Source organism: Anser brachyrhynchus (assembly GCF_964034855.1).
Source record: "Anser brachyrhynchus genome assembly, chromosome: 3".
Lineage (NCBI taxonomy): Eukaryota > Metazoa > Chordata > Aves > Anseriformes > Anatidae > Anser > Anser brachyrhynchus.
In genome coordinates, this window is record NC_137696.1 from 101,291,135 (window position 1) to 101,317,216 (window position 26,082).

Sequence of the window (26,082 nt, forward strand, 5' to 3'; positions counted from 1 at the left end):
CTCGGTTCACATCAACTTCTTCTGGAGCCAGGAATAAGAAGGTTTATTTTACTGGCAAGTAATCTGTGAGAGGCAGTAGGAACATGTCTTAGTGTCCTGTGGGCATTGACTGACTCCCTGGGGAGGACAGCCTCTCTCGGTGCAGGTGTTCAAATAGCAGAGGTCAGCACGGCAAATCTGAAACATCTAACTTGCTGATGAGCACCTAAGTGTCCACATGCTGGCATACACATAGCAAGCCTGTGTTTCCAGCTTCTCTCTTGTAAAATTAGGAACCCCAACATAGGCCTGCACTGAATGAAAATTAGCATTGCGAAGTCAATCCCTCTAACATCACATGAAATAACCAGAATTAAGTTCACCTCTAACGTGGCACTCTGTTGTGTATATATTAAAATACACCTCTTTAATGGTACCACTGCATTAGTGTTCCTTTCAAGAGATCCCTGCTTCATTCAGTGCACAGGAACAGCAGAGGTTTCTTACGGAGAGTCTAGCCAGGATTTTTATTAGCACTGTCATTCAGAGAGCTGCAACCTGCATTGCTTACTAAACCCTTTCCCAACACGACCCTGAATAGAAAATTAAGAATGTAACGCTTTATTTTGAAAGTTCAACTCCCGGCAACATTCAGCTGCAGAGGAGTGCAAAGACTCAATATTCCAAGACAAGAAACTAAAACACAAAGACCAACCAAGCTGTGAAAAACTTGTTTTCAGGTCTTCAGAACCTTCCACGTTCTGCAGCAAATGCAGCCGAGACCCTTAAGGGAACAGCATCTTTCAGCTCACCCCCCGAAGATGTTCATCTTGTCCTCTCATTGGCAGAGTTCCACCAAAGACCTCAGGCTGCCACGTTTCTGACTGACTGTAGGAAATGTTTGCAGAGTACAGAAAAATGCCCCAGGGCATCAGAGCGACATGCAAAGTTGAAAACTTGAAATCCCCTCTGATCTATCCCAGAATTGACCACCATATCCAATGCCTATGTGCATGCTCATAGAATAATGGACTGCTCTCTTAGAAGGATCCTGAAGGTGAGCAGATGGGCCAAAACTCATGGAATAAGGCAAAGCTCTTCCCAGGAGACAACATGAAGGCTGTATTTGTGGTACCAGGAGCACTAGGCTGCGAGCCGCCTGTAAGGCAGCGGCAGCTGCACTACGGCACTTCCAATCTGCTAAGAGGTGCACTACAGCAAAGTAGAAAGCAACACAAACACCTTGTTTTTTAAAAAGAGGCTAAATTGGAAACCCATAATCCACTTAAAGTTGTCAGAGGAGAATCTGTTCAGGAAAACCAACAAGTGTTCTCTCTGGGAGGGTTACATCTTTCAACCATGACTTCTGCATAATAGTGCTTGTATATATTCAAGAAGGTGCATGTTTTCATACATAGGTGCCCTCTTGAACACTCTAGGATATTGTGGCTAGCCTCCAGCTGCTAGCACAGGGGGCATGAGGGTCCATGAGGTCCTGCGTTGTATCTGCAGCACTGTGTGGATGCCTTGGCTACTTTCGGTAGCTTGTGTCCAGGCATCTGCCCTGTTCCCCACCAAGCATTTCACTGAGGCTGTCAGTGTTTTGACATGCCTTTGGCATTTAGCCCATCTGCTTCCATACACCCGATGCTCCCACACACCTGCCCACCACACATGCCTATTTCATGCAGGGTGCCAAAGGCAACAATGAGTCATTGCAATGCTCACCCCGAGATGCTGTTGCGTGAGGAAGATGAGTTGTTCTTCCTGTGGTTTTGTTTTAATGAGCCTAAAGCTCCATTTCCTGCAGAGCTTAAAAGATGGAAAACTTTATATGACCTTTCAAGAGAAGATAGCTTGGGAGGTGCCTTTCTTTTAAACCAGCCTTGGCAGTAGTATGAGGAAACAGTCAGGTAAGTGTTAAAATGAATGATGAATCCACATATCAGTTATCTGACATCAGTTCTGAAATAATACCATACTTTATTATTTTAGGTTGAAAAAGAGAACAGTTCAGAATTTATGACATTAAAACTCCTCTCGCTGCAGCCAATGGAAATACTGGCTTTGACTTCAGTAGAAACAGAAAATGCCCGAGTTCATCTGGAAAACACTTTGAACACTGGAGTGATTACTACTTGCTGACAACCATTAGCTTTCTTTCTTTTCCTCTGACTGAATCACATAAAATCTTTCTGGGCAGCACATTTATTAATTGCTGTGTAGCTTCATAGTTTCTCTACATATTTTTGAGAGGAATATGAGAAGTTTATTTTTGAAGTTTCCAGAAACCTAAGATACAAAAAAAAAAAAAAACAAAAAAAAACAACAACAAAGATGGAGAAAGATAGCCTACCTAAGTCCTGTGGAGATGGCAAGAGATATTGCAGTTATCTCTTGGAGGAAGCTGAAAGATGAGCTTACAAAATACCCAAATTTTATTGACCTCCTTCCCTTTGAGCTAAGCCTTCTTGCTGTTGTCACGCTGGCTAGCCTGTAATATTGCAGTCACAGTTTTATCCACATATAATCACTTCGTGAAAGACAAATCCATAAGAGCAAATAAATAAAAAAAAAAAGTATGCAGAATAGTGCTAAGGGTGGACTGTGCATGAACAGAACTTGGTCCTTTGTTATTCATGGCCAGTGGTACATTACAAAAAAAGCTGGTTCACCAGCTTGCCACTGGTATAAAGATCTTGTTTCCTCTTCCTCTTCTTCCTTTCCTGAGACCCAGACCCAACAGACCCACCCCAATCCTAATCCAAATTAGCTTTGGTGCTCTTCAGTACCTTCATGGTTTGAGTCAAATAATTCCCCTTTTTAACAGTTTAATATTCTTTTGTTTCCAGTAAATGGAATCAGCTCTGTGCAAGGTCAGAAGCCAGTGCACAAGCCAGTGCAAGTGAGAAGAAGAGGGCTAAGACAAGGAGAGCAGCAAGAAGGGCACAGAGCCTCTTCCTGTACCTGGAAATGAGCTATTAGATCATGTTAAGACTGAACACATAACTTCACCCTTGGCAGCTTTGTTGCAGACACTAATTCTCTGTTATTTGCCCAATAGACTTGTTTTAACAGCCATCTGCAGCCCGTCAGTAATTATACTGCCTGGCTCAGAGGGGTAAGCAATAGTGTAATATATGGAGAACATAAAGAACTTCAAGAGAAAACTACCTCAGAGCCCAGATATTAAATGTGTTTAAAAGCCTAAAATGTACAGTAACATCTAGTGAGGCACTTCCAAAGCACCTTGATGTCCCTTGAGAGCTGTGCATTTCTTTTAAGCTGTAGCACTTTTGTCTTCGAAGAACCTCCACACAACCTGCTTGGTCAATTAGGAGCATGTCTTTCTTTCTGCAACATGTTCTGAGAAACAAGTGTGGTAACACCAACAACACCACGACTGCCCATGGTTTATGGTTACATCTTCTAACAGCAGTGTTGATGTGGCATATGGGAGCAGTGGTGAGACAGCAACCTGCAGAGCTCTTCCTTTACGCGATATGGTTTCTCACAGGCAGTAAGTAGCACTACTGAGCTCATAGTCCACCCATTCTTTTCAGGAGCTGAAGATCTTCCTAGGAATACAAGCTGCCAAAGGAAGATACAAGTAGGATGCAAAATTGGAAAGAGTCCAGTGGAGGGCAACAAAGATACGGGGCCTGGAGCATCTCCCCTATGAGGGAAGGCTGAGAGACCTGGGTCTGTTCAGCCTGCAGAAAAGAAGACTGAGAGGGGATCTCATCAATGTTTACAAATACCTGAAGTGTGGGAGACAGAGGGATTTGGCCAACCTCTTTTCAGTGATCTGTGGGGACAGGACAAGAGGCAATGGCCACAAGATAGAGCACAGGAAGTTCCGCACCAACATGAGAAAGAACTTCTTCACGGTGAGGGTGACGGAGCACTGGAGCAGGCTGCCCAGGGAGGTTGTGGAGTCTCCTTCTCTATAGATATTCAAGGCCCGTCTGGACGCCTACCTGGGCAGCCTGATCTAGGGAGCCTGCTTTGGCAGGGGGGTTGGACCCGATGATCTCTTGAGGTCCCTTCCAACCCCTACAATTCTGTGATTCTGTGAAACTTATTTGAATACCTGAACCATTCAGTGGAAGACCAACACTTCTTTTTTGATCTTTTTGGTCTGTTTGTTCAGAATGGAAATGGCATATTGACATTTCAGCTTCATTAGTGTTTGCTGACCTAGCTGAGAACATGGTTTACTCATGAGATGTCTGGAACATGCTTTTGCTCACTAATAAATTTAACCTCCTGTTACACATAGTAATGAATAGGGTTTTATTTGGGATTTTGAGCAACTCTTACACAATTAAGTTGAAGCCTTTTCCTTGGTGGAATGCCACAGATTATACAGCTCTTGTGAAAAGGAAGATTAGAGCAGATTGGTGGAACAGGAGTCATGAGAAATTTCAGAAGTACAAGGGTTTCTCATAGGATGATCCATGGGACTAAAACCCATGTACCAAAAGGGAGGTTAAAAGGTAACACAATTTCTTGTTTCAATGCCTGAGAAGAAAATAACTAGCACTAGATGAAATTATGTTGAGTATGAAGACTTTTGGCAGGTTATTCTATCTGCCGTGTGACTAGAATAGCCCACACTGTGTGACCCTTTCAGCCTTCTCTGCCCCTTTGCGCTGTGCGTGGACAGAAAACACATCAGCATCACTGCCTTGGCACTGCCCTTTCTGTCTCCACCTGGAGCAAGAGCACCAATGGATCCTATGGCCCTAGTTTTGGAAAGAAATGGGTGACAGCAGTTGATCCCATGGGCAAAACCGAAGGGAGTTCTGGTGTCAGCACCACCAAGCATGGGAGCAGGGTTTGGCAGGCAGATACTCTTTTTTACATAACTGTGCAAAGTACAGTTCCTGTGATAAAACATTACAGTATGTTACAGGTTATTTGGGGCAAGGGTTAAATTTCCTCTACTGTTATCTTTGTGCCCGATGCATTCTTTCGCGGAAATGGGGATTTGGGCAAAGATTAAAGAAGATACATATGCGAATGACTGGTTTACCACACGGGCACTGTATTATTGTTACTGGCAGTATTAGCAAGGGTTAGAATCTGAGGCAAAGAATCATTTACGGGCATTGAGGAGAAACTAGGCAGTTATTTTCTATAAACCTCAAATAGTTGAACAACAGAGCCTTTAGGGATCTACTAATGCAAAGCTTGGTTTGGGTTCCAACTCTTACCTCACCTGCTAAGCATTAACTATTTCTTCATGCTTAAAATGAAAATATTCAAGAATGCCACATGACAGGCATATATATGTTTGTGTGTGTGTATATATATATATGTATACAGAGTCTATGCTGAAACAGGGAATATAAACAACCGAAACATGTACCTTGCACGCTTTTGCAATAAAGCAAGGTTATTAACGCAGACTCTGACATACAAAGGTGCAGCTCTATTTCAAGAGCTATTTGCGTATCTTTATTATTTTATGATCATTGCTTTAGTGTCAGTGGTTGAATGGCCAGGAGAATATGCTTTGTCAAGCCTCCCAAAGGGAACCAGTCTGAGAAGGGGTGAGGGGAGAGAAGGCACACTTCATTCACCTGCTCTGTTGATCTTCTGCACCAGGAGACCAGAAGGTCACCACCAGAAGGTCCAAGTCCCACGTCAGGGGTTTGCTAGGGAATACGTGGCTTTGCCCGGCGGGTCTCTCATTAGTCCTGACCTTTACAACAGTCCTCTTTGGCACAGTGCTCTACCCTGAAAAGCTGACATGGGGCAGGGATGCCACTAACCAGTTCCTGGCTCCAGTTAGCTACACAGATGCACAAATGACTGTGCCAGTGTGAGCACAGGGGACAGGAGACAGCAGGATGACATGCCGTGTCTGCCGGGCCACTGCCCAATTCACTGGTGGTCCCAGTACCCATGTCCACAAGTACCTGTCTCTCCTCTTTCTTACACAGTAATTTCACAGCAGGCTTTATAGGAAACTTAGACTCTTACCCTAAGATACCTGGATCTGCCCCTGGAGCTGGGGACCTACAGTTAAGGTAAAGCAATAATTATTCTAGGTACTTAAATGAAGCATCCTGGATCCCACCCAGAATAGCTTGAAATCTCTGATCCTTAATTTGTCTACTTGTATATAGAGAGCTGTTTATGCTTACTCCCACTTGACAGTTCCTCGGAGGTGCTATAAATAATACAAACATATTAAAAAGTTCTATAGTGCTAAGTACTAGGCCAGCTTTTGAAATTGTATCAATTGCTCCACTTAGACAATTTTCAAAAAAAAGACATTTTCAGCATCTTCTGCTTTAATTCTCTTTGACATGGAGCCTCCAAAACATTTTCAACTTCTCTCCAGAGTATACACCTGTCTGATGAAAACACTTTGGAGGTATGAATGGTGTTAAGTTACACAAAGAATATGTTAAAAAAATACTGATTTTTTTCTCTCAGTGTTTTCCTCTTTCAAGTTTTCCTCTCACTATTCTGATTTTGAACTGGGCTCTGCCTAAAACCTTTAGAAAATCACCAAGCAACCAGTTTCATCAAAGAGAAGAGGAGAACGCATTTCCAATAATTTTCAAGTTTTCAGTAGAACTTTATACTCCATGTGAAGTAGATTACACACAATAAGCAATACGAAGTAGGTGAGATGCAGGGACTTTGTAATTAAAGATTTGGAGATAAACTTGCAACTGAAGAAGGTGTAATTGATCTCTGGAGACTATTCAGTGAGCAACTATTAGTAGACTATTTTCTCCACACCTGCCACTCAAGGTATCCTGGTTTTCAATATGTTCCTGAAAAAAAATGCTTTGGTGCAAAATTATGTCTGAAAATAAACTGTTCTTCACTAGCCATCAGAGCCATAAGTCATGCAGGAACTAAGGTATGGCACTCAATAAAAGTTTGTAATTGCTTTTCAACATTTTCACAATGGCAGTGACTCTAGTACTGTCACTACTTTTAACCTATAAAAGCCTGTAGGTTGTTATTTTTCTTGCTATGTGAATGGTGGGTTAGTCTTAAAAGGAAAATGATGTCCTGGTTATCAGTAAAATACCAAAGGGTACTTGCTGACTGCCTCAGTCTTTCTAACCAGATGCAGTTCTTAAGATTAAGCTACTGCCTGGGACTTAAATGTTTGAATCAGATCATTTTTTGAGACTCTGTACTCTGCATTTAGGGGCTTGCAAAGCTTTCAATAAGGTTTTGAAAGGCTCTAATCTTATAAAGTCCTGCTCTATCTTATTTTCCTCTTGAAGGCTAGTTTGTTTCCACTGCTGTTTTTTCTAAGGTACAAATGCCTATATGCTTCCCCTTTTAAAACACAAGAGGATTATTGCCATTTGGTTCATTGTTACATGACCAAAGGCTTCCAGAATGAACGATCTTGTCAATATTGACTACTCTCACCACAAATCAATCAACCATAACTGAAAATATAGTAAGAGAATTGAATGACTACGGGAGACAGAGCTGCAACACACAAAAAGCTGCCAGGCAATGAACAGTTACACCAAGTGGGGAAAAATGGCAGACCCTGTCTTGGGAAATTTGTGATATTTCCAGCTTTGCAGATCTAATAATGTGACAGCTCAGTACATTGAGCTGGACCTGACCTGAATGTGAGTGGGTGCAGAAGAATCTGAGCTTCATGTTAGGTACCTACACACCTCCCAGGCGTCTGCTTTCCTGGCAAGGAGACCTGATTACAAGAGGATGCGTGAAGCTGCTGCCAGGATGGGACAAGCTTGTTGTCCAGGTTGCTGCTGGGCAGGAGAACACATCTCCAGGTGGGATGATGGAACCCAGGCCACCACCATGGTCTGCCCAAAGGCAGGGCCACAGCACGGTCCTATGGCCATTCCACCCCTCTGGGGTGTACCTGGCACAGCGGGTCATGGGCTCTGCTTTTCTTTCCCAGTCTGGAAAACACTTAAGTCTGAAATATTGTGTTAAAACCCAGGTATGAGCTGTTACTAACAAATCTTTCTTAGCGATGATGCTATTTTCCACTATGGACCGGTATTTTATTCTTAGCTGCTAAACCTCTCCATATAAAATAAATATGTCACAATTTGGGAATGGCAGGAAAGAAAAGGCAGTTAGTTGCTAAAGAGAAAAATGTGGTGTATTTATTCTACTTTTCAACTAACTTGTGAATGTTTCAACTAATATTTAACTAATGCTTGGGGTTTTTGTGGGTTGTTTTCGTCAGAAGTTGATTGTGGACTTGGGAGTTTTCAGTGTGCCTTCTTTCAATGCAAGAAAAGGGAACAGATTGACAGTCCTACCTGTGGGAGGACCCCAAATAATGAAGGAATTCAGCCACTTTATTAAACTGCACACGTCTGAATTCAGTCCTTTGGAAAACTGAGCTGTCAGCAAAGCCTTTGGAAGGATGTTGCACACAGCCTTTATTTCAGGTCATGCCTCTATTGTTTTTCCCATCTTTTGCCTAAAAAGGTCTTTTGCTGCTTCTCATATTCATTGTGAATGAAATGACATGTTAAATAAAACAGCTTGGCATGCAGAGAGGACGAGAAGGTAGTCGGTCTTCTACTTCATCACTGAGCACCTGGAATTCTTTTGTTTTACATTACACAGTTATTACTTACTAAGAAAGAAAAACAAAACAACTAGGTCAGCTTTTGGAGAAACAAAATTAAGATAGTCCTGTAACACAGACTCTCCAGCTTAGAAGATGCCGGAAACAAGATAAACTGGGAAATAATTTGGAAGTTCTTACTTTTCTTAGAAGCACTTCATATCTTGTGAGTATCACCAAATACGACTCTTTTTAGGAGAGATTAGGACACAATGATGAGTGATTTTTTAGGAGAGGGAATCTCCAAGGGAATAGATCATAGAATCACAGAATATCCCGAGTTGGAGGGGACCCATAAGGATCATCAAGTCCAACTCCTGGCACCGCACAGGTCTACCCAAAATTTTAGACCATGTGACTAAGTGCACAGTCCAATCGCTTCTTAAATTCAGACAGGCTTGGTGCAGTGACTACTTCACTGGGGAGCCTGTTCCAGTGTGCGACCACCCTCTCGGTGAAGAACCTCTTCCTGATGTCCAGCCTAAACTTCCTCTACCTCAGCTTAACCCCGTTCCCGCGGGTCCTATCACTGGTGTTTACAGTGAATAGGTCACCTGCCTCTCCACTCCCCCTCGCGAGGAAGTTGTAGACTGTGATGAGGTCTCCCCTCAGCCTCCTCTTCTCCAGGCTGAACAGGCCCAGTGACTTCAGTGGCTCCTCATATGTCTTCCCCTCTAGGCCCTTCACCATCTTCATCGCCCTCCTTTGGACACTCTCCAACAGTTTAATGTCCTTTTTATACTGTGGTGCCCAGAACTGCACACAGTACTCGAGGTGAGGCCTCACCAGTGCAGAGTAGAGCGGGACAATCACTTCCCTCCACCGACTAGCGATGCCGTGCCTGATGCACCCCAGGATACGGTTGGCCCTCCTGGCTGCCAGGGCACACTGCTGGCTCATATTCAACTTGCTGTCAACCACGACCCCCAGATCCCTCTCTGCAGGGCTGCTCTCCAGCGTCTCGTTGCCCAGTCTGTACATATAGCCAGGGTTGCCCCGTCCCAAGTGCAGGACCCGGCACTTGCTTTTGTTAAACTTCATGTGGTTGGTGATCGCCCAGCTCTCCAATCTGTCCAGATCTCTCTGCAAGGCCTTTCCACCCTCATCCGAGTCCACAACTCCTCCAAGTTTGGTGTCATCAGCAAATTTGCTCAAAACACCTTCTAGTCCTACATCCAAATCATTTATAAAAACATTGAAGAGGACTGGCCCTAAAATGGAGCCTTGAGGGACCCCACTAGTGACCATCTGCCAGCCAGATGTGGCCACATTTACCACAACCCATCGTGTGATGTTTTTCTTAAGTTGTATGCTGGTCATTTTGTCCAGTAGGATCCTATGGGAAACCATGTCAAAAGCCTTGCTGAAGTCCAAAAAGATCACATCAGCTGGTTTCCCTTGATCAACTAGATGGGTGATCTTATCATAAAAGGAAATCAAATTTGTTAGGCAGGACCTACCCCTCATGAACCCATGTTGGCTGGTACCAATGACTGCATTGTCCCCCAGGTGCACTTCAATAACTTCAAGGATCATCTTCTCCATAATTTTACCAGGCACTGACGTGAGACTGACAGGCCTGTAATTGCTAGGGTCTTCAGACAGTGGCAGGAGGAAAGGTGCAACAGGGCTAAAAGATGAACAAGATGCAACAGGCATCGCTAGACTAGAGTGTTCTGAGAGGTAGCATTTCAGCAGTTTGCACACAGAATAACTCACACACAATACAGTATCTGCTACAACCCCTACCAGCACTCACGACCAGATTAGATATGCCAGATTCAATAGACACCGTAATCATATTGTGCATAGTCACAGCAAAAGAACATGTGAGCTAGCAAGAAACTAGAAATTCAAGTTCTTTGCAAGAAGAACAAGCTTGCTATGAAAAAAAAATGATGATTTTCACATAAATGCGTGAAACTTTACAGACTGAAAGGCACGATTAATTCCCATTGAAGTGTATAAGTAAAAAACTCCAACCCTCAAAGCCAACTGTATGAATGAGAAATCCTACAAAAAAGTAGAAGCCCACCACTCAGGCTCATGACCGAATCTAATCCTAGTGCAATAGTTTCCTTACATCAAGCAAGGAACAACAGGCTGAGAGCAAGAAAAAAGAAGAGTTTTAAAGCAATACTTGAGAAGTTGCAACAGTGTCTTTCATACACTAATTGAGAAATTAGCTTGGAGAGGAATCAGCATTAAAATTTTGACTGGAATTGGTCTTTCTTAGTCGTCTTCCTCACTGCAGAACAGGAAGACCTTCATTTGAAGATCCTTCACTTGAAGTTTTTCAGTGTTGTGACTCTCCTCTTAACAGACACAGATTATTAGTTCAAGTTACTAGTTGGAAGACTTTCTGCATTGAGAAATAATTGCTTGAGCACAGGTCTCTCCAGTGCCTTATGCCTGGAGGTCTTCTAGCTCAAAAGAAGGCAACTACCATATCTGCTGCTCACCTGAGTCAATGCTGGACACAGGTGCACATCATAAATTATAGACCTGAAAGCATAAATTTGGATCAAAAAAGACAATAATTTTTTTTCCCCTACCAAAGATACTATTCTAAAACTTTGAAAGTGGATTTTTCCTGCTGAACCCTTCAATGCATTCACAGAATAACACAAGATTCAGCAATGTCAACTCGATAATCGCTTTGAACAATGCTACTCTAAAAATTTTCTCTGAGGATTCATGAAGAAAACCATGTGTTTCTTTATTCCCTTCAATATCAGCCTCATCCCAAGACATCTACTTTCTTACTTGTTATGTCTAGTGACAGCTGGTAAAAGGAAGCATTCTGAGGGATGGTTCTTTGAGCAACGTGGTCCAGTGGGTGGCATCCCTGCCCATGGCAGGGGGTTGGAACTCGATGGTCTTTAAGGTTCCTTCCAGCCCAAACCAGTCTGTGATTCTATGACTGGTCTCACCCATGAGCATTTCACATCTCCCTGTAGGTATATTCTTGAAGCGCCAAGCTACTTTATTTAGATTACGTGGCAGCTGATTTAACAACTTAGCAGATGCCCAAAAGATGAAGTGGGTTGTACTCTAGGGAGTTTCTACGAAGACAGGAACATATAAACACTAAGGCCAACTCCTCGCCATTGCAGGTACCAGGCCATTCATCCCCTTCCAACAACCTTATCATCTCCAACTTAAAAATTCATGGGCTGTTTTCCATGACTACTTTAACTGGAAAGCTCTTCCATATCTCTGTTGATCTTCATCTAAATTCTAGTAGAATTTAGACAGCTTTAGAATGCTTTTCTAATGGTTTTCAAGGCAAGGATAAGTAAGATCACCCATGATTTTGTAACTTCAGCATATCTTTATTTCTTAAAATATTTTTTTTTCCTAGCACAGGCCTTTCTGGGTGTTATGCTGCATCAATGTTATCATAAAAAAAAAAAAAACAAAAACAAAAAAACAGCTGAATCTCACCTGGAAGTGAATTTTCCACCTCTGGAAAAAAGATAGATATTTCCTTTTTACAACTGTATGCAAACAATTTGTGCTCCTTTTCATACACAGCAAGGCTCCTCCATCAAGTTCCTGTTCTAAATCAGAGCAAGGAGAACAAAAAGAAAAAGCTGATATTTATTTAACTGGACACGTAATTTGATTAGAGCAATTCTAATTGCTTCATCTGAGCCCAAAGTAAAACAAACAAAAAATTAAATATAAATAAATAAATAAATAACATTGAAAATGCACTAAAGCCACACTCCCTGGTCACATTTGCCAAATAAATGGTAATTTGCTGTTTGATAAGTAGATACAGTTTCAGGAACTGGGAATAATCCCTAGCTGGGGCTGAAAAGCAGCTACTCAGGAGACAAGGAACTAATAAAGTGGTTTGGCCCAGTTATAAAACAGATCTTCTCGGAGCAAAGGGAAGGCTTAAGTGGAATTTGGACTGAGTCTGGCTTATAAAAATTCCATGTTGCTAAGTTTAGGTAAAGGATGTTTTTCAGGAGGAAGTATTTCTTCTCCATGAAATACTTTTCTAGTAAACAATTTGTTTCAAAGATGAATCCAGAAGATTTTCCTTTGGTCTGTCCAGAGTCATGTCTTGGGTCTGGGAATATTGGTTCCGAGCTAAACTCATCACATCATCTACAGCCCTATATGGATGGCTGGAGAAGCTTTATTTTTTCATATTATGTGCTCTGAAAGCAATTATACATCACTCTAAGTGTACTGGAAATAATTATACAACATTATGCACATATGCAGATATTACACAATAATTGTGTGTCTTGAAGTCATATTTTATGCTATGCATAAATGAATACTTCTGCATGTGATGCTGTCAGCATTAGAATAGCTTATACTCCTCCTCCATGCCACAGTCCCCTACAAAGAAAAAAGGCTGCATACACCCCAGCACTGCTAGAACACATACTTTTAGAACTGAAGGAAAAAAATAGCTTCAGCTGAAGACAGTAAACACCTCATAAACAAAGCAGATTTGTCACACTGTTAGGCCAAAGATTACGATGTGAGAAAGCAGTTTACATTTTTATCAATTTTACTGGTGCAGAAGAAAAGTATCTTGGTTTTCTGTTATAAACAGTGTACTAGCTTGATAGTTGATAAGGCACACAAGAATGAGGGGGAAAAAGTGGATAATCACCCTGAAATAACTCAAGAATTAGCATAATATAAATAACTGTGAAGAGACAGCCACTGAAAATGTGCTCTTGAATTTCAGGACGAAGAGTAGCATTAGCGGCCAGCTGAAGAGATGAAGATACTGCTTAATAGCACCCTGCATTATCATAAGGCTGACTGTAGTCTGGAAAATTTGTGTATGTTGCTGGAAACGTACAGAACAATTACAGTCAATTATACACGGCGGCATACTCAAAGCACCTTGGGATCATAACAAAATACCCAATTCTTTCACAGACTTCTCTCTCAGCAGCACAGCCCGCAAACAGCAAAGTGAACTAACTGTGAGCATAAATCCTAAGTAATAAGGACAGGTTTGCCCAGATTCATAAGACAACAATCAGAGTTTGCTCTGATGCAGTAATATTTGCTCCAAAACTGGGCCTGACTGCCCCAACAAAAGGGAAGCGGCCACTAGTAGACTCATTTCACACTACTTGGGTGCATTTGGGTGCATGGGGCTCCTCAGGTGCTCAGTTTGAACCTTAAAGTTATAGAAAAACTAAGATTAGGTGGCAGCGTGGTGGCACTGGTGTGTAAATCTTCATCCTTTGGTGGCCTCAAACACACAGGTCAGCACATAAAGTCTCTTTGTCCTCTCAGACCAAAAATAAAGTAGAAGTCGCCTTTCACATGAGGGATACACCTCACCAGACTTTTGCTGTCAATAGTAAGATTTTTTGACTTCCTAATTCTTCAGAAATGAGAAATTTGTGGGATTTTTTTAACTGAAGGAAAAGATTGTTTTCTTTTCCTTCAAACTCAACAGGCCTTCTCCAGATCTACAACTGTACCAGCAACAGAATTGTTTTCAAGTTAGAGATCCGCAATGAAAACCTTAGCCAAAACCATGAGTTTTAAAAAAGTCATAAAACCAGTGCATTAGAAATGAAACCTGTAATTGTAATTATAATGGTCACAGCTGTTCTTTTTGTAATGGTTTTGCCAATGCTGCCCTTTTTATGCAAACTTTAGTCATTAAAAAATAACCCAAGATACAAAACATTTTAAATTCAAATGGGTTTACTTTACTATTTTCTACTTTCCACTAACGCATTTTAGATTTATTATTTTAATGTGTTGGGAGCCTGTACTATCCTTGAGGTACCTCATATCCTGGAATAAAGACAATTAGGCAATTTTTGTCAATAGTCATTCAGTTAATGAAATATCTAATAATATAATTAATCCATTAGTAGACCGTACCACATTTTAAATATTCTACTAATCCTCAAACCCTTAACTATGCAATCCTGTTGCATACCAGCCATGCTTTTCCCTAAGGCCTACGACGAAATAGCTGTGTATATAGAATGAAAAACTAGGGCTCAGGCAGAATGAATTTCCTTTTGCAGACTTGCTTATATCCCTCACTTTTTAATGGTATCCATAAAGGACACTCTTCTCAGAAGCGAGTCTTTCTCTTCATGTAACATTCAGTTCCTTTTTTTTTCTGTCTCTTCATTTAGAAAACACTTCCAATAACACTGATATAGCATTTCTTCTATTTTGTATCAAATCTAAGATATCCAGCATGACATGTCCCTCCTTCCTCTTTTCTGAGATGAATATTGTTCAGGTTCCCTTTGAGGCAGCTTTCAGATAATGAATTTATTTTTAGCCTCTTCATAGTCGGGCCTCTTCTTGGCACAAGAGGGTGCAGTCACAGCTCACTTGGGCGCTGCAGCCTGACCAGAAATGGCTTGGGAAGGCGAGGTATCTTTCTGAGTCTTATTCCATCCATTCAAAACATCTGTATGCACTTTTTTTTCTTTTCAGAGGTATGCTCTGATCTCTAAAAAACATGTAACAGCTGTCTGTACACCGTCCACGTTTTAGGAGCTCTTAGCTGGGACCCTTAGCTAGGACCGTTGGTAGGCCCTTTACCACAGAAGCATCCTTTTTCATCAGGAACATCAGCCTGGTCAAGGTGACACCCAGCAGATACGGTGCCTCCTGCCTCCACACGGATCTACATTCCTGGCTGACCCCTCTTGCTCACATACCCAGGTTCACGGCGATGGCTGGATTTGGGACTGAGGAGGAAATTTTCCCCATGCCTAGCTGTGCCGAACCCGCTGCTTTGCAGCCTGAGAAAAGCCCGTTAACTGGAAGATCACCTGAGTATACCATTATTTAGCGAGTTCTCTGATACTGCAGACAGTGGGAGCACAGAATATCCCGAGCTGGAAGGGACCCACAAGGATCATCGAGTCCAACTCCCAACTCCACACAGCACCACACAAAAATCAGACCATGAGTCTGAGAGTGTTGAACATGTACCATGTTGGAATGTCATTCTAAATCTGAAATATGGATGTATGTATGTCTCAAGAGGACTGAAGTGCTCATCTCACTGAAGCCAGTTGGCTGTAACATTAGGGGTTATATTGATGAAGTGTGTCGGTGCAGAAGCTCATCTGTGCAGGGGGGGTGACTGATTTCTTGTCTTTTCGGGTGCCATTCGTGCCAGGCCCAGCCTGGCTCCTCTCCTTTCCCTCTGTCCCCAGCCAGCCAGCCCCTTCATCCCCCTCACACCCCCGCCGGCCACCCTCCTAGCCGAGAGACCACACACACACAAGCTTCACTTCCAAACACCTTTATTCCCCCCTCCTTCAAAGCCACACCAAACAACCGCGCTCACCCACCCCGCACCCCCCCGCCTCGCCCATCCCCGGTCCCCAACGGGCCCCCCCCCCCCCCCGCGGCGGCGGCCGGGCCGGAGGAAGAAGCCGGGCCCAGGCCGCGGCTCTCGGGCACCACCACGGCGAGCGGCGGCGCGGCGCGGGGCGGAGCGGGGCGGAGCGTGCGGCGCAAAGTGCTGAGTCACGGCCCGACGCCGCCATCACGTGTGGCGCCGGGCACGGGCTGCAGGCGGCCGCTTGCGCCGCCGCTTCTGCCGCTGCTGCCGCCGCCGATCGCGGCTCGCCCCGCAGCCCCGCTCCCGTCCCCTCCGGCCCGGCATGGGGCTGCTGTCGCAGGGCTCGCCGCTGAGCTGGGAGGAGACGCGGCGGCACGCCGAGCACGTGCGGAAGCACGGCATCCTCCAGTTCCTGCACATCTACCGCGCCCTGCGCGACCGCCACAAGGACGTCCTCAAGTGGGGCGACGAGGTGAGCGGCACCCCGGCCTGCCTGCCTGCCTGCCCTCCTTCATCCCCTCCTTCCTCTTCCTCCCTTCCTCTTCCTCCGGCCCCCCGGCACGGCGCAGGTGCCGCGGGAGGGCCTCGGGGCTTTAAAACGCCGAAATAATTCGGGGGGGGAGGAAGGGGAGAGCCCCAAGTAACGTTGTTATTGTTATTAGCGGCCCCGGGGGTGCCTGGCCTGTCGCGATACAGCCTCGGGGGGAAAGCTGAGGCCTCGCTCTGTCCCCGACAAGCCCCGTCCCCAACGCGTTTTCCTTCCAAGCAGCCAGCGACAGGCTCCGGGACATCAGCGAGGCAAGCATCCGAGCAAGGGAACCGCTTTCCAGGGGATAAGTCGGGTTTTGGGGGCTTTGTGCCATAAGAAGCTGCCCCGTGGAGGGAATTGTGTGGCAGGGTGGCCGCTCTGCGCTGTAGGGTTTCGCAGCCGGAGCGGCGTGGATTGGGGATACTGCATACACAGCTGTCTGTCCCTGCCTGCTGTCCGTGTTCCTGCATCTGGTGTGGCTGAGGTTGGGCTGACAGCCTCGCACACAGGCTTGGGCTCAGGAGTAAAACTGGGGCAGACGGTGTCCCTGTGACTCAGACTCGAGGTTTTCCTCGTGAATCTTTAATGCGGGGCACTCGTTTTTCAGTGTGACTTACTAGTTGGCCTTGCTTTCCCAGGGTGAGGTTTCATCATGCAGCCCAGGTTGATCTGCAAGCGAGCTGGCTCAGCTCAGCTCCCCTCCCCTGGTGTTCCTGCTCCCAGGAGCCAAACCAGCAGAAAGCTGTTCCCCCGTTCAGCTTTTTAGGCTGCCTTGTTTCCTCGGCACAGCTTCTTGCTGTTTCCCTGAGATCCAGCAAATTCTGGTTAACGTGGGGAAAGTAACAGGAACTTGTGGAGGAAAGGGGTGAGCAGAAGCGCCCCTTGCAGCAGCAGCTCGTTGTTGGTAAGCCTGGCTGTACGGCGGGACTGCACCCTGCGAACCTCGTCCCTGCTGTGGCAGAGTTTACTGAAGCATTTGTGCATGGTAAAGGGTGATGCTCTTTAACGAGATTCACATCTTGTCCTGTACAGAGTGATAAGGCGAAATTTTAAGGGCAATATGATTTATTGCCGCGCTTCTGACGAGGAGCTTGGAGCCACGTTTGAAGTGCCTGCGAACACTCAGAAGTTCGAGTAACTGGGCTCATAATCTGCGTATTGCTTTAGCAAATGATACCAATCTTAGGTGTGGCAATTTATCTTTATTCTGCTGTATTGTGCAATTTTTTATGTAACAGCATTTAGGAGTGTATTAGCATGCCAGAGACTTGTTGCCAGTCTGCTGCTCTGTGAGCACAGAAACGTACCCGTCTCTACAACTTGCTCAGCTGTGCTGTAGGTAGTGGGGAAAACAGTAAACTCATTTTCCATTTTTCTTTCAAATATCTAGTTATTAGATAGCCACACATATGCAGCTTAGATGATTCAGCTGACTAGCTGGACAATTTTCATTAAAAAGCCTTTTGTGCCCTTCGACCTTCTTGTGTGAAGTCGTAGCCTGAGGGTTTGCTATTGTCTTAAAAACTCTTGAAGATAGAAATCAAGAATGAAGATGACAGGCCTCGCATAATGGTAGCGATGAAATCTGAGTAAAGAAAATTACATTTGTATTCCCGAGATGTTACTGAGACCAGGTTTGGCAAAAGGTACCTTGTTTTACTTCATTTTTAATGACTGCTAGGAGGAAAACCCAACTTTCATAGTGCATGCCGAGTTCATCTTCTACTGCAGACAATGTGGATATTTTAAAGATTGTCCCTATCTAGCCTTGTAATGCCTTGTAGTAGGAGAACCAAGGGATTTACCAAATCAATCTTATTTTTTAGGGGATCTGTTTTTTGGACTGTTTTCTACAACCACAAAGTTTTTGCAACAGTTTAAGAAAAAAAAAGAAGGCCACAAGTGTAGCACAGAAATAAGACTTTGCTTAAAAAGTCTTTCTAAAGGTCTCTTTGAACCTGCATCTGCAGGTGAAGGTCCTTTGCCTCTTAATCATCCTTCTGCCTCGTTTAGTTTCAGACTGATCGTTGGCCTCCCTGTTTATGCTTGGCTTCTCCTGGCTGTGGGAAATACGAAACACCGGACTATTTTATTATCCCTCGTCAAACCCCTCCTTGCTATCCTTGCCTTAATGCCCACAAAAGTTGGGCAGCAAATAGATCTGATGAGGAAACCGTCACGCTAGCCAGAACTGTCTCACATTCTCCTTGTGTTTCCATCCTTCTCTCCCACCCAGGAGCGTATGCTTATCTGTGGATTTCCAGAGTAAGGAGTCATTAGATTGTTTTTTAATACTTTTTTTTTCCACGTGCAGCAAATGCAAAAAGCTGCACCTTTTCAGGGCTGTGTTTTACAACTCCAGCAGAGGTAGCAGGTACTACATGAAACAACTAGTTTGGGATGCTTGGCAGATGTTAGTGGTACCTCTTTTGGTACCAAACTCTTGTTCGGAGCTTTTGAGAGTAAGGCAAAGCCTATTCTGTTGCTTCCCGGCTTTTTTTTTCTGAAAAGCTGGCCTGTGTGCTAGTGCACAGCAAATCTCCTGCGCTGTGCAGCGCCTCGTGGCTGCCGATTGCATTCCTCTAGCTGACGGCTGTTGCTTAAATTTCCCTTTGCAGCTTAACGTGGATGCTGGGATCAGACAAGTGGAATGGCAGGCTCTTGGCTAACCCAGCTCCATCCCTTTGTGCTGTGTGTGCGCGTGAGTGTGCAAGGACATCAACGTGCACACGTGCAGGCACATACACGAGTGCGTATATGGGATACTTTATGTTTTTCTACTGTGTTTTTCACTGCTAAAAGGGGCAGATTGACTGCTCTGCAGGCTGAATCCCTGTCTGGACTGAGAAGAAGAATTGGAAAAGAGAATTTGAAGGGAGCAAGTACTGTAGAGAGGAAGGGAGAGCTGCTTCAGTGTATGAAGGTGTTGAAAAAAGTATGCTAGAGGGAGATCCCCTCAGAAGGAAGGTTGTAGAAAGCAAGCATGGGCAGAACTTGGCTTTATTTGAAAGTACATGTGAATTAAGCGGCAATCTGACTTGCCCGGCCTTGTTCAGTGCAATTGGACATAATGACCCTTCTGTTGCACGGGGGCCTGGCTACTGTCAGCACTGGGGCACAGAACTTAACAGGCATCTCCAGCTTGTAGAAAGCTGTTGTCTTCATGGAAACGTAATGTGAAATTTGGCCGTCTTTAGAATGGGTCTGATGCTGAATTCCGTGAGGCATCGTGAAAAATGTGCCACCACTGCTTGCAAGTTGAAATCTTCCTGACTTTTTTTCTTTATGCATTTGTCTCTTTCTCAGTCCTTTCATGTCCTTTTGATCTGTATTCTTTCCTTAATCTTTCTTCTTACTTTTGATTTACTCTGCTCCTTGTTCATTAGTTTTTTTTAATTATACCATGCCAGTGGATTAGAAAAAAATGTACACTTGCTGCTCAGCACTTCCAGTTGCAAGCAGCAAAGCAGCCTTTCTCAGAGGCTGCAAGAAGAGAAACCAAAGGGCTTCTTACCACAATAAGCCACGGGTGTTACTCCTGGTGAGACAATCTTTAAGGTTTTCTCCTTTTTCCTAAGGAAAGCCTGGGCCGTGAGAAGAACTCCTTTTTCCTTTTGAACGATTTTTTCCCAGGGACCTAGCTACAGTATTAACGTCTTGCTGTTGTTTGCAGGCTGTATGTTTTTTTCAGGGCAGCAGCAGCAGCACGATGTTCAGTGACACTGCATCACAGCCCGTGGATTTTCAGACTGGTGAAATACTTGCTGCAACTGAAGGATAGGGTTTGGGGTTCAGACACGCACACACTGAGGCTCCTGTTTGATGTCTGATACTCCTGTAAATCCAGAAAGAGTCTAGGGTGTTTTTAACAGTGATGAATCTAGCTCACCTACTGCATGAAATAAGTACAGTTCCTGTCCCTAGAACGCACAGATGAAGTTTTGGTCACCACTCCTCTAAAAGCCAATAAAGAGGCCTAGTGAGAGAGACAAACACACGTGCACAAAAGTGAATGCAAAGAGGAATTCAGGTGGAAACAAGAAAAGACAGTGACTGTTCAAAGAAGCAGGTTCAGAGAGCATCGCGGTGTGCAGGAAGAACATTCAGCTTTTCTCATTTTACAAGAAATTTGGGTAAGATAATGGAGCAGAAAAGCAGCAGATGTCCTTTTAAGACAATTACTTCACAAAGTCTAGATGTCCTGTGGAATAGGGTGCCACATGATAGCTTTAAAGCTAAGATGGACACTTAGGTGGATGACAAGTATACAGTTTATTATGGTTTTTATTCAATATGTGTTTTTAAAATCCACACAGTGCAAGATATATGTCCATCTATCCAAGCCACTTAGATAATCTTCAAGTGGCTCATGGGGCTTCTTTAATGTTCTTCTGAAACTTTCCAACTAGGTTTTAACTGTGTATGTTACAAAGAAAACAGAAAAGCAATAAATATTTTTTGTATTTTCCTGGCTGTCAATAAGAGATGCTCTTTAAAAAAAAAAAAAGTCATTATACAGACTCACCATCAATATTATACTCTGATCATGGGGAATTTATTTTAGGAGAGGTAGCTAGCTTTAGGAGATGGAAGTTTTTTCTTCTCAATATGGAGAGTAAAGAGGAAAGATCTCAAGTTCTCGCTTTGTCCAAACTGCTGCTAAGTAGTGGTGTGCAGAAATTCCCTTTTTTTTTTTTTTTGAAGAATTTTCATGGGAACCTTGTGCTTGTAATACCACTAATGTATCCTCATATCTCTTTAAAAAAATTAATTTTTTTTTTTTACATTTGAGCCCTTGTCACTTTAAGGCAATGGCTTCTGGCCTCCCCCTTCCCCCAGCAAAATTCCCCCCACAGAATGCATTTTTCAATTTCTTTCATGCAGAAATTCCCCGCGATGGCCCCCTGCCAGATGCAGCGTGTCTGGATGCCTCTGAATGGTGGCTGTCTTAATCGATGTGCCCGCCGCGTGAGGAAGGGCAGCACTCGCGAACGATTTGGTTATCCGTCACGTGTCTGCTTGATCATACTTTGAGCTTTGACTAGATAAGGGGACAGTGACGTTGTTTGTTTACAAATAACTTGTGCTTCCTTTATTTTAGAACAAACAGCAGGGGCGGCTGCAATGGATGCGTCGGCTGATAGTTGTTGAACTGCATCTCTGCCCTGCCTTAATCCTCCTGCGGGAAATGTAAGGGAATGCCTAAAGGGAACTGAACCTAAAGCCTCCAGCTATCAAAACATGCATGAAGTGATAACCTCCTTGATAGCCTCTATCTAGTGGTTGTATCTATGGAATTTCCGGATTTCTTAGCATGTGTTTCTATGAAGTTTCTTTATAGCCGGTATTGCTGCAGTGGCCTGTCCTGAGCTTAAAACTGCCCAGGCTGCAGAAGAGGGGTTAAAACAGGAAGAAAACTGCAAAATACTTAATATCCACAAGTCTACAGCCGTTATGCTGAAGAAAATGCTTAGATTTAGAGAGAAAACATCTGAGAAGTTTAGCTCCAGAGCACCAGGAAGGGGCTGGGATTTGGGAGGCTGTCCCTGACTACTGGAGGGGGAAAAAAAAAAAAAAAAAAAAGAGAGTTGTACATCATGGTATTTTCTTTACCCCAAAGTGATATAGGAAAGCAAAAGCAATTCTCAACTCTTCCAATCCTAGCAAGTGAAAATGCAGATATAGGTCCTTTGCCTTACCTCTTTTCCAGTCCTTGCTTCTGCTCACATTATGCTTCTACTTTTACTTTTCTTATATAAACTGCTCTCTATTTGTTTGGAATTGCTTTCATAAAGTTTATTAGTCTAATCCTACTGGTATTCGGCTGAACTAGACTGAGTTTTGCAGCAAATAGTTTATAGTGGGATGCTTTTTTTAAAAGCTAACTTTGCAATTCATGGAAAACGTTTTGGAAGGTTTTTTTAATTGCTTATTTTCTGTAAACACGCCAAGCCCCATGATATGCATTGATTTCCTCCTCTGCAATCGCAGATCTCAATAAGAGGAATTTCAATTATCTGCTGTTTGTATTTCAGATAGAGAAATATTCTGTTCACAGTGAACTTCCTGCCTTTTGTGGATGTCAAATGAATTGTTATAATCTTGTCATGGAGTTACTGTCTATTGCTTCAGCATAATTCCTCTTTTGCCACGGGACTTCCTCTTCTTGCTGTGCAGATGCATTGTTTTAGTTAATAGTGTTAGAAAAGCTGAGTAGGAAGGATGAATACAGGAAGGATTTTTTAATTGCTCTTATTTTTTTCTCTCTTTGTGATGCAAGAGGCGACTTGGAAGCTTGCAACGTCTTGCTTCACAGTTGAAGAAATGGTCTGTTATTAGTCTGTTAAAACATCTAGCTTGTGTGGATTAGAAAATAGTTGTGCCAAAAACACTTGTGCCTTTTTGTCTTAAATCTAAAAATTCGTGAGTGCCATAAATTTGCTTTTGCTACAGAAATCTAAACGTTATCCTAATCTTTTACAGTCTTACCTCAGACGTGATGCAGTGCAGCGATCAAAGAGGAGGCACCTTGTTCCCTAATGTGCCACATCTTGTTCTGGAGAAGCATGCAAAGAGTTATGACCTCTAGATTTAGCTTTCAGTAACCCAGCTTCCTGGTTTGCGGTATGTGCAACACAGGACATCCTCTAGTCACGTCGTATCATGCAAAAGAAGAAAATCTGCAGCCCTGATGTCGGCAAGTGGGAGGGCAGCGGGCAGCAGCACTTCACGGGGGCTGGTTGGGTTGCCTGAAATGGGAAACGCTACATCCTCTTCTGTAACTATGATCATCTTAGCGTGGTATAAAAGTACTTCAGTTTTGTACAAACTGTCAATGTAATGAACATCAGTTAAGTTGTGTTTTTTTGTTATTGGTTTTTAGAGCACGATTTCTGTAGGTTAGTTTCATGCAGAGCTGCAGACTGCTTTGGTTATTGCATTAGCCACTTTGAGTCTGCTCGATCAAAATTAAGCGTTTTGGGAAATACATTTGAGTAGCAGATTTAAAAAAAAAAAATTTACAACAGAAAATAGCCATTGTAATCCCATGAGCGTGGGAGTGCTTTGCGTTGTGCCAGTGAGCAGCTTGGAGGCTTGCTGATGAGAAATGGGGAAAAAGGCTTCTGCTGCGATTCCAGAGTTGTTTGCCTCCTAAGTTCACTCCCTCAGGGGTTAGGCTGTCCTTTGTGGGCCAGTAAACCTTTCATTAAAGGTGCATCATGATCTGGTTATTACCGTGGCTCCACATTTTATGACAGCGGTGGTGAGAAGATAGCTGTGTTTAAAAAACTCTACATATATTGCAAGTACACGTGCTTACAGAAGAATCTCCTTTTTGCATGTTAGCACTGAAGACTTGAGGTAGAGTTTTTTTGATGAGCAGTCAGATTATTAAAACTTTGTTCTTCTGTAGGCTGTTATTTTAATGATATGTGGCATGTTAATGATGCGTTAACTGACCAATAAACGTATCGGGGAATTAAGTTTTTTGCTATGATGTAGCTTAATAACTAGTGAAATGAGTTTTTGTTTTGTTTGAGGCTCTTGAGGAGAAAGGTTGCCTTGTTTTGTTATTTATTGTGTGCATAAACATATGAGGCGTACTACGTGGAAAGATATGTATTAAATGTTGTAGTGGCTTCTGGGAACAGTCAGCAAAAGCCATGTGTCAGGAAAAACCTCCGATTTTTCTTAAAGCTCCAGGCCAAGGGGAAAGCATGCATGAAGAGATTGCTGTGGAACTGGCATTATAAAGTGCCTCCAACAATTGCTCCAAATACTTGTGGCAGTGGCTGCCCGGTGAAGGCACTGCTAGGGAAGAAAGCATCACAAAGATTGTCTTCTAGGGTCGTCTGTGAGTCATCCAGGACTCTTCTGTGTCTCCAGTGACTCAGCTGTGATCAGGTTTAGCCTGAGGCAGACGATCAGAAGCCCAGGTAAAAGGCGAGTGCAGAGGGCTGATTTTCCCAGGAGGATGGACAAGGCAGAGAGCATGCAAACTTGCCTGCTTTCCTCTCAAAAGCAGCTCCTTTTCAGATAATTCTTTCTGACTTATTTTCCTCCCTTGTAGAATCTCAGCCTGCTCAGCATCTTATTTCTGACCTTACCGAACTGCAAGACGAAATGCTTACTGGAGTATTTACGTACAGGCATGCCTCGTGGAAAATAGTTGGTATGTTAAAAGCACCTGGGTAACGCTCTGGAGCAAAGGCTTTCGCCCGAATGTTAGCCAGGCTTTGTTCCTAGTGTACTTAGCATAACGGTGTTAGTTGTGTGCTGGGAGGGGAGCTGATACTGGGAAGCTGGCCACTGCCAAGGTGCGTATTTGGACAATGATACCCTGTTGGGCTTGCATCAGCTTAAGTCCTCTTAAGCTGCTAGCATTGCCGCTGAAGAGTTGCTTGGCCGATTTTTCTTGTTTTAAGTAGCGTGTTCTCTGCAGGAAGAATACATGCAATTATGGTCAAATAAAACTCTGTGAACTCTAGCATTCAAACACAGTTTTAGACATGCTCGCCCAATTTCAGAGAACTATTAGCTTTCATGTTGCTGCCGGGCAAGTCCAGTAACAACTATTTGGCTTCGTGTGGAGTGAGTGGTTTGGCTCTTCCCCAGTTGAGGGTGATTCAAGGTCTTGTTTGCAGTCGTATTTACAGAAGCAACATTAAGAATTTTGAAAGCCTGACATTTCTCCAGTAGCCAGCTATGAGAAGTAATCCTGACAAATGAAGCAAGGCTATTCTAGGTACTGTCCTGACAGCAAGCTGATGGTGAAGGCCTCCCTCGTAGAAGACACGGCCGTGGAGTGAAACTGATGTGGAAATGCTCTGTAGTTGCAGTATGCTGCAGGTTAGTAGTTGAAGGAAGCTGGTAAAGAATAGGTTTTTTTTGGCTCAGAGGTAGATGTGTTGCACTTGAATATTATTTATTTTGTGTGGAGAATTTATTTGTCATTTGAATGCATTTAACTTCTGACCTTTTTCTAGATTTGCTGTACGCGTGGAGGGATTTACAGCTTTCACTTCACAATCTTTCTGGCCAAGTTCTTGTTCCCTCTCCTGGTGAGGTGTCCACCACATTTTTGCAAGCTGGACAAACCCTTGGTGGTCAGAGGGTTTAGTCCACTGAAACCGTGTTGTACACCCCTCTGTGCAGGGGGGAGCCGAGTGGCAGGCTTTTGTGCCTCCTCATACTGTGCACACTGGCTGGAGAAGAGAGACATCTAGGATTTGGTTTGGTTTGCTTTGGGACAAGAGCCCCAGGTGGACACATGGGTCTGTGGCGTCTGCCTTTCTTACAGTGGCAGGGTGCGCTTCCCTTACAGGTACACTAGTTAAAAACAGGGGAAAAAGCGAACTATAAAGGAGTTTGGCAAAACGATGTATTACAAAGGCTGGGTGAAGCCCCACATGCTTCGCTTTCAGAGTCAAAGCTCTCATGGGCATACTGATGCTTTCAGCTAGGCCGCAACTCTCTGAACTTCACTGTGGATAAAAAACATGTGCAAAGTCTGTAAATGAAGAGCTGAAGTTAAATGTAAAAATGTGTGAACTGTGAATTTGTTTCCCTTTTTCTAGCTGTAGGCTAAATCTTTTGAAGAGCTTAAGTTAAATTCTTTAAGGATGCCCATTCAGTCGGTCCCTC

At 43.7% G+C, this 26,082-nt stretch overlaps 1 protein-coding gene across 1 annotated transcript in view; it reads left to right on the plus strand.

The window, feature by feature from the left end:
* The first annotated feature begins 16,089 nt into the window (after window positions 1-16,089).
* Window positions 16,090-26,082, plus strand: part of GCLC (glutamate-cysteine ligase catalytic subunit) — a 32,622-nt gene continuing 22,629 nt past the window's right edge. Inside the window, exon 1 of the mRNA XM_080588151.1 lies at window positions 16,090-16,380. Within this exon, the coding sequence (XP_080444277.1) occupies window positions 16,231-16,380 (150 nt within the window). The 5' untranslated portion in view covers window positions 16,090-16,230. The remainder of the gene's footprint in view (window positions 16,381-26,082) is intronic.